We start from the raw sequence: 8,928 nt of genomic DNA on the forward strand, positions 1-8,928 counted from the left end.
TCCTCTCATGCGGTTCAGCTTGTCATTCCACCATAGCATCATACCCGAGCTTAATTTTTTGTCAAGCGGTTTATTCTTCATCATGATCTTCATGTAAGTGCATACACATGGAAGACAGTCAGGAATTGAACCTTGTGGGGGCGAAGGGAGATTCTTGGCATTTTCATTCATCCCAAGAGCATAAGGACACAAGAGTCTCAGTTCTGTAGTAATTGAAAATGCATATTTCTTGGCTTGAAGAAGGTGTTCACCCCTGAGTTCCTTAACGCTTGACGAGTTCATGTAGGACCAAGGATTAGAGCTCTTCAATTTATACTCCAGCAGTGTGTAGTGTGTGTTGTTGTTGCACATTGGGGCGAAAAGTCTGACTGCATCGTTCTTGTACTTGACATACTCCTTCGCAATCTTTGGAATCCAAAATCTCTTGAATTCTCCGTAATCGTTCAAGTAAGAGGCCTGCAAAAACCATTTGTAATGTCAAACTCACATTTTTAATCAAAAGTTACAAATGAACAAGTGATTATGTAAACAGAAGTTACACATAGGGCCTTGGGTTTTACACTGGAAAAATAAGGATGTGTAACTTCAGATTACACATTATAAATGGTTGTGTAACTTCAGATTACACATTATGACTGCATTTGTAACCCTAGATTACACATTATAACTGTTTTCCGACATAAAAAAACTCTAGAGTATGTTATCATAATCTTACAACACACACTACACATTATAAATGCAATTAGATTTTAAATATATCGAAGTACTTATGTATGCTTTTGGTTACAGGAATATCGCTTTGTCATACTTGTTGTTAGTGTTCATCTTTGTCCTCAATCTGCTAATGTAGAAGTCGATGAATTCTGACTCCAAGAAGGATTCTTTCTTGGTAAGATGTAGCATTAGTTCTCCAGATATATCAAATAGGTGGCTACCATCTTCGTTGCGTTCAATCCAAGTAATGTCTCTGCATTTTACAAAGAAGTAAACTATTAATCTACATAACAGAACCAAGTAGTAAAACACAACAATCAATAACAGAATCAAGCCTACTTGGAGTCAAGCTACTTACGTTTTCGGATGAGTATTGAAATATTCAAACACTTTCTCCTTGTTCTCGACTTCCAGCCTTTCGATAACTTCTGAAACTTTCACATCCTTTCTCATTGTTCCGTCATCTTCCTTAGCAACCTCAGCCATTCTTTCTTCTTCTACTTCTGGTACTGGGTCCATTATTTCTTTTTCCACTTCTGGAACTGCGACCATTCTTTCTTCATTAACATGCTTCTTAATCTTCTTTGGATTCTTTTCATACTGCTTCAGATCTTGTGTTGGAATTTTTCTATTCCTCAGCACACATTGTTGCATGAATGCTAGTTGGTTTTCTCTTATTGTATTCGCATCTTCCTTCAGTAACTCTCCTACAGGTCTTGGAGTTTTATCTATTCCAAGGCTAAAAAAGTTTTCCTGTGTTCTAGCTGCGCAAACAAATATAGGAAGAATTTAAAAAATTAGCACATGTATGTAACTTAAGAAGATAACCTCAAGCCAAAATAATAATGTACTGTATATAACCTCAAGCTACACATGCCTTTTACAATGTGTAACTTTAAGTTACACTTCCATTACGAACAAAACATAAAGGAAAAATAAAACGGAATAGCAGTTACAGAAGGAAGAGTGATTACCACTTGAGCTAGGTTCTGCATTCTCCATCACTGCAGGTCCATGTTCACTTTTGTTAATGTCGCCGACAATCTCATCTAGCATTTCACTCACTTGAACATCCGTCATATCAGTAGGGTTAGCTTCTAATTGCACCAAGCTGTAGGTCTGAGCATTGTCGGGCTGTGTTTGCTGTGTTGTAGCAGTTATCACCATGGAGTCCTCAAACTGTGTCGAATCAAAACTGTCCTCAAAAGTTTCAGGTGTTGGCTGAGTTGGAGCAGTCGGAACCAAACCGTCACCAACAGTTGCAGGTGTCTCTTCAATGACATCTGCATCATCTCTTGCGGCTTTCTCATGCTTCTCAACCACACCACCACCTTCTGCATCTTTCTTTTGCGCCTCATCAGCAGTATGCGTCTCTTCATCAGCTTTCTTCTGCGCCTCATCAACAACATCTGCAGTAGTGCGCTTTTTCTTACCAGTGGGCTTCTTCTTTAGAGGAGCCTTGCGCCCCTCTGCAGCAGTTTGAGCTTGCAGAATTGTTGGCGTATTTCCAGCTGCAAGGCTCATACATGGAACTACACAAGGATTGAAATGAGAATTAGGATGATGATGATGATGTTAAATTTTTTTAATAAAATTTCAAGAAGAATATATATCATGTGTAATCGACTGGCTTGAACATGTGTAACTTCATGTTACACATGAATATGGCATGAATACCTAGTGTAACATGGAGTTACACATGCATCTAACTAGTGTAACCAGAAGTTACACATGCATATAACATGTGTAACTAGGGATTACACATCCATATGATTAGTTTATTCAACATTTATTAAGTATAATCAAGTTAAATAAGCATATTAAAAATGAACAACTAAAATATGAAATTAAAAAGGTTCAAAGACCTTAGTGTCAACTAATTGGGTACCTCTATCAAGTTAAAGAAGCATATTAAAAATGAACAACTACTTATATTCTTCATGGAAGGAATTTTCCGCGTCATCTTTCTCTTTCTCTTGCTCAGTCTGTTTCTCGGTCTCTTCTTCTTCATGCACAATACTTCCATCTCCTTGTTGCTCAGTCTCAACTAACTGTAACTCTTCTTCTTCATGCTCAGTAGCTCCATGCTCAGTACCTCCATGTCCATCATCTTCATGTTGCATAAACTCTTCCTGGGTCACTTTGTAAGGATCAATACCCATTGCTTGCATAATTTGGCAACTAAAATTGTGAATCTTGAATTCTGCTGTTCCTGAAAGGTCCCCTTCTGATATCCCTTCTCTGGCAATTGCATACACTGCTTTAAACATTGCTTTCTTTGCTTGCAGTTGCTCTTTCAGATGGCCATTCTCAATGGTTTGCGCTTTCAGCCAACTTTGCAGGTCGTCCTTGCCGGGTACCACTGTTGATATACCTAGCTGCTTCTCAAGATGTGAAAACTCATCCACAAATCTAGGAGTTGGCTGCAATTAACAATGGAGAGGTTAAAAAGAGATAGCAAAAACAGTTGAACATTCTAAATATACAAATTTTCAGTTGTATGTGTAACTTAAAGTTACATAAGCACATTTTATATGTGTAACCTATAGTTACATAAGCACATTTTATAGTTACACATATAAAATGTGTAACCTATAGTTACACATATAAAATGCATTCACTTGTGTTATCTTTTGCATGTGTAACTATAAGTTACACAAGCACATTTAAATGTGTAACTTATAGCTACACATGACAATTTTGATTACATCAAAGTTTTATCTAAATTACATTAACATAAATTTACGAAACCTAAACCAACTGACATATAACTCTTACCAAAAACTGTGTCATGTTTGTTCTCCAAATGTAATCAGAAATCTGGTATATATCTCACCTCCCAATCCTCGGGATATCTTCTTCGTGGTTCTCAACTTTTGGGATTAATCCTGCTGGCATGTGTTCATCAAACAATAACTGCAACATATAAATTTTAATTAGTCGATTGAACAAAAATATCCATCACGTAACACTAAAACTGCTGGAATAAGAAACTACACACAAGCTTTTTACCAGTAGGTATTGCACACAAGCCTTCACATTTGACAAACAACCAAGATTATTATGAATTTCTTCAAACAAGTGCTCGTGTATTAAATCAGGGCACGACACCTTGAGCACCGTATCATAAGTTTCAACGATACTAAGATATTTCGCGTTCACTCCATTGGCATTTTTGTCGCCAAAAAACAATACACAGCAAAGATAAAGACCTATCAAGCAAACTAGATCCTTCTCATCAACTTTCTTTCTTTTCTCACTTTTGCTCCTTTTTGCCATAAGTTGTTTTATCTTCTCTAAAATGTTTGTTTTAGTCACTGTCGTCTGATGCTTTGTAGATTTGATATCAGTGAAGAATTTGTTGTATAAAACATTGTCAGTCAAATCACTAGGACAATAGTACTTTAACAGCTTCTGACCCTTTCCGCTTCCAATCCTCTACATGCAAAATATACCAGCCAGCTTTGCCGGTGTAAACTCTATAATCTTATCATCACCAAACTTGAATGAACACGGTGTCTCACAATCCATGTAAAAGAAGTTCAAAAGCTTCAAGACGCAGTGTTTGTTGGTACTTATCTGTCTTGTTGTCCTCGGTACAGCTGTATCATAGTCATCGTAATACATCATTACGAGTTCACCGTAAGCAGCTCTCCTAAGATATCTCTGAGCCCTATCAGTCAGTCCTATAGGCTTTATCACCTTTACTAAATCCTTTACTGCATTCAACAACTGCCTTAGGTTTCCTGTACACATCACACACAAAAATAGCATGAGTCAGTATGTTGTGTACTTATCAAATACACTCATTTTTAACTGCAAAATGAAAATCATGTTACACACTATGTGTATTTTCCAAGTACACAAACTGAATCATTCTATTCTGTGTTGTGTAACCTTAACTTATACATGCATATGAAGGTTTACATGCGTCATTTTTTGATGTGTAACTGTTATTTACAAACACAATACAGTCGTAGGTTATATTTTGCATGTGTAACTTTCTAGTTACATAGGCAATTGGAAAATCAGTGATGTTATTATGCATGTGTAACTTCTAGTCACACAGTCACTTGACAAGTTAGTGGTTAGATTTTCAATGTGTAACTTATAGTTACACATGCATATGCATTACAAACATGAGATTCTAAATGTGTAACTTATAGTTACACAGCCACTTTGCAAGTCATTGGTGACATCTTGAATGTGTAACTTACAGTTATATAGACTCATTTGTATGTGTAACTCTAATTTACACACTCAATATACAAACCACAATACAGTCAATGGTTAGATTTTGAATGTGTAACTTAAAGTTACACATGCTCTATTTCTAAAGTTACATATGCTATATCATTTTGAATGTTTTTACTTACATTTTATCATCACAAAACATACACCACAACAGTAAATGGCATCTTAAAGGGAAAGAATCATAATACCCGTTATTGCAGCATCTTCTTCAGGTTGATTCCTTCTTCCTCTCGGCATTTTGAATGTAAATTAGTTTGATTATCTCCTGAATATGAATCTACAGTGCAAATTGTAAGAATACAAATCAATTTGATTTCAAATCATGAAACCTAAATTGCGAAACACTAACTTTCAATAATAATCACAAAATCAAGAGATAAATGAAATTACAACATCAATCAACTTACAGTTGATGTAGTAATTAAATCAGATTCAAAACCTCAGTTCAACTTACTGTTTCTAGGGTTTTGAAAACAGATTCAAAACCTCAGTTCGTCTTCTTCTTCTTCTTTCTTCGTCTTCAAAAAACAACGAATACACTGAGATTTAACACATCAAATACAGTTCGAAAACAGATCAAATTTAATGAGATTAAACATATCAAAAACAGATCAAATACAGATCGCAAAACAGATCAAATTTACTGAGATTAAACAGATCGAAAAACAGATCGAAAACAGTTACAAAAACAGATCGAAAAATATGTTAAACACGAAGAAAAACAAAAGATTAAACATGAAGAAGAAGATTTGACCGAAATCTACCTGTTTTAGTTTTTCGTTTCTTCGATCTGCAAAAAAATTTCTCTGAAACAAATTTCTTTGCACTTCTTTGAAGGTTTTCGACCGGAAGTTTTCTCAGGTGAGATTCAGTTTCTCTCTCTTGAAATGAAATGAATGTGTCGGTTTGATAGAAAACCTAGGTTAGATACTTATATAGTGAAGGTTATTCTGGTCATTTTAACCGAATTAAAATTTATTTTTAATTCAGGGCCTAGTAATAAAACTCTTTTAACTAGGGGCCTCATATTGTGGGTTATCCATGGATTGGGCCTTAGCCTAATTTTCCCTTTCCAGATTCCACTTACTTCGTATCATCCTTTCTGAACCCTGGATTATTTATTTTTTTCTTGCCTTTGAATTTCGTCTTACCATTTTGATTCATGGCTACTGAAGGTTCATCAACTGAGCCAAAAGGATTTCTCGAATGTATAGGTCACAGCTTTACTAACACAGCCCGAGAACAAATTTCTAATGATACCAGGAACGTCTCTAGTACCAAGGAGGCTGTTATAGAAAGGCTAGACAAGATCTTGGTCTCTTGTCATATAATGGCGGCTGGAGTTATTGTAGGAGCTATTTACCGAAAGTTAAGTTCGTTAAATTCAACCCCTAAGTGAAATTTTTTGTTGCCTCAGTTATTTTATTTTTTATTTGTTTTGAAATTAAATTTCTTTGTTTCTTCGTTTCTCGGGACATTGATGATGGATTTCTACATGAGTGGTTGTAACTTTCATCGAAACTTAATCACAGTCATGTACTTGTTCGCCATGTAAAAGGAGAATGTTTCATATCCAGAGTCCAGACATGCCTTATTGCGCACTATTAAAATAATTTTATCCTAAGCTAAAAGGCATAAACAGCAAGGCTTTCATAGCTCAGTTGGTTAGAGCACCCGTTTAGTAAGCGGGAGGTCTTGAGTTCAACTCTTAATGAAAGCAAAAAGGCAACTTATTTTTGCTTTTGCTTCAAAAACTTGGTTATCGATCCCATTTCGACTTATCCAGGAGGTCTAACTTTGGACATATTTTACGTCCAGACATGCATTTTTGCCAGGGCACCAATCCATAGTAAAAGAACCTTGCTTTTAGCACATTTTGAACACTAATGCATGTCGATCAATGATGAAAGAACCTTACTTTGAGAAATTCCAGCAAGTACATATCGATCAATGATCAAGCGATGACGCGGAAGCATTATTACTATATTTATTACACTGTGAAGAAGAATGGATTACAAGCGCTCATGGGGAAGATGATTGTGGTGACGGTCGTGATAGCGTGCATGTGTACATGCATGGTTCCTGGCCTGGTGTCGGGGGGGAGATCTGAAACTTGATTTCCACCTGACAACTTGGAGGAGGTGGCGAGGGGCATGTACATGGCGGCGGAGGTGGTGGTGGGAATGAAGATGGTAGTGGCGGTGAGGGTGGAGGGGTTGGCGGTAAAGGTTTGCAGCAACATTGTTCATACCATTTTAAAGCACGCCCATTACCTGTATTATGTGCATTTCCCATGCACTCTGTCCTTTCACTTGATGCTCCAATTTCAGCACATTTTGCTGCACAAAGTGGCTTAAGAGCACAATCTCCGGAGTTGGTATGAAAAATCTCCATATATGTTTGGTCTTGCGGACATATATTTTTTGCGAAATTTGGTGGAGGTGGGGGAGAGGGTGAGGATGGAGGAGATGGGGGAGATTTTGAAGAAGATGGTGGAGAGGGTGGTGGTGGTGGAGTTGATAGAGGTCTGATATTCTTACAGCAACAGAAGCACTCAAATCCAACAGCACCGGGGACTAGAGTAGGTGCACACTTATCCTCAACCACTGACGAACTTCCCATCCTCGAACATTCGCTCTTACACCAATTTGTGCACAAGGCGCAGGTCCCGTGTCCCGTTACTTCATACATGTCCCCGCGAGCGCATATGTTTTCATATTCTCTTGCTGATGTCCTTTCTGCAAAATAAAGTATACATAGCTAATAACACACATTATACTTAAAGAGTCTTAGATCATGAGAACCTCAGTAAACTAAAACTTGGTAAATAATAATAGTAATCGCATTAGAGTGGACGATTACTGAAAGGAGTCCTTCAATAATCGCATTCTCAAATTTCTTGCACTTTTAACATACTACAGGAGATAATATCGGGAAAAAGAAAAGGCTAGAACTAACCTGTAATGGCAATTAAGCAAATGATTATCGCCACGATAGACGAAGAACCCTCAAAGAAATAAGGAGACCTTCCCCTGGTTATTGGCATCTTCGTTATCGAAGACTGTCTGACTTGCTCTTTTTTTTTTTTGATCCTTTTGGAGAAGGGCTAAGAATGATGAGAAATTTTTCTAACAGCAGACACTGCACTTATAGCACTTTATACGAACTCAATGGTTTTTCCCTTTTCTTCGTTAATCGACTTACTAGAAATCATACTATGTACGGCTCCATTCGTAGCCTTAGAAACTCTCATCGAATCGTTTGTAAGTACTATGCCGACATGAAATAATGGGAGGCAGCCTTGTTAGACTTCTCAACTGGGTATAGGACAGGAACCGCTGCCGTATAGTGTTGCTCTTTACAATTTGGAAACATGCAAGATAAGAGATAAGATTGTATAGATCACTCTATACAACATTTGTCAACTTCGATCAAAATCAGTGTACTCTTGGGTGATAAAATAAATAAGTGCTGAAAAGAAAAATTCTTCCATAATTATGCAGGACGGAGGAGAACAGGGACGATTCTAGGGGTGGCTTAGGGGTGCTCCAACCACCCCCAAATCTCAAAACTCACAAAGTGTTGTAGGGCTTTAGCCCATAAATGTGCGTCCCAATAGTAGAGAGGGCCTTATTCCTATTGTATATAAAGGATGTAACACATACTAGCTCTAGGCAATGGAATCTTCTTCTCTCTTGTGTCTCTTTATCTTTCCCATCCACTACAAAACGTTATCGAGCACAAGTTCACTATGTTGGGATCGATGGAATCATTATCATCGATGGAATCATTATCATTAAACCAGATAAGTTAGATCAGTTTTCTCTTATTTATTTATTTTCCCTTCCCCTGTTTTTGATATTAACATATCTAAATTAATTGGGTTTATTAAATCTATGTTGGAAGTGGATTGATTGTTTGGGTTTATTAAATCCGGATGAATATTGATTTAACCAGGAA

The 8,928-nt window shown here is 37.0% G+C and overlaps 1 protein-coding gene and 1 non-coding gene across 2 annotated transcripts; one reads left to right on the forward strand and one right to left on the reverse strand.

Annotated features, from left to right (window-relative positions):
- Window positions 1-6,614: 6,614 nt before the first annotated feature.
- On the forward strand, window positions 6,615-6,688 carry TRNAT-AGU. Its single transcript has one exon. It is a non-coding gene; the product is annotated as a tRNA-Thr (tRNA).
- Window positions 6,689-6,864: 176 nt separating this feature from the next.
- Window positions 6,865-8,176, reverse strand: LOC113286445 (formin-like protein 14). The gene is made up of 2 exons (XM_026535066.1): window positions 7,927-8,176; window positions 6,865-7,706 (listed from the first exon to the last, which is right to left on the reverse strand). The coding sequence occupies exons 1-2, from the start codon at window positions 8,012-8,014 to the stop codon at window positions 6,991-6,993; spliced, it is 804 nt and encodes a 267-aa protein (XP_026390851.1). The 5' UTR covers window positions 8,015-8,176; the 3' UTR covers window positions 6,865-6,990.
- Window positions 8,177-8,928: the final 752 nt, after the last annotated feature.

The sequence above is a fragment of the Papaver somniferum genome, chromosome 6 (genome assembly GCF_003573695.1).
Source record: "Papaver somniferum cultivar HN1 chromosome 6, ASM357369v1, whole genome shotgun sequence".
Taxonomy (NCBI): Eukaryota; Viridiplantae; Streptophyta; class Magnoliopsida; order Ranunculales; family Papaveraceae; genus Papaver; species Papaver somniferum.

Excerpts from the sequence above, each read along its gene's own strand:
- LOC113286445 (XM_026535066.1), bottom strand. The coding sequence starts at position 8,014 with ATGCCAATAACCAGGGGAAGGTCTCCTTATTTCTTTGAGGGTTCTTCG. Across the intron at positions 7,707-7,926 it reads TTGCTTAATTGCCATTACAG|AAAGGACATCAGCAAGAGAA; the intron begins GTTAGTTCTAGC and ends TTTATTTTGCAG.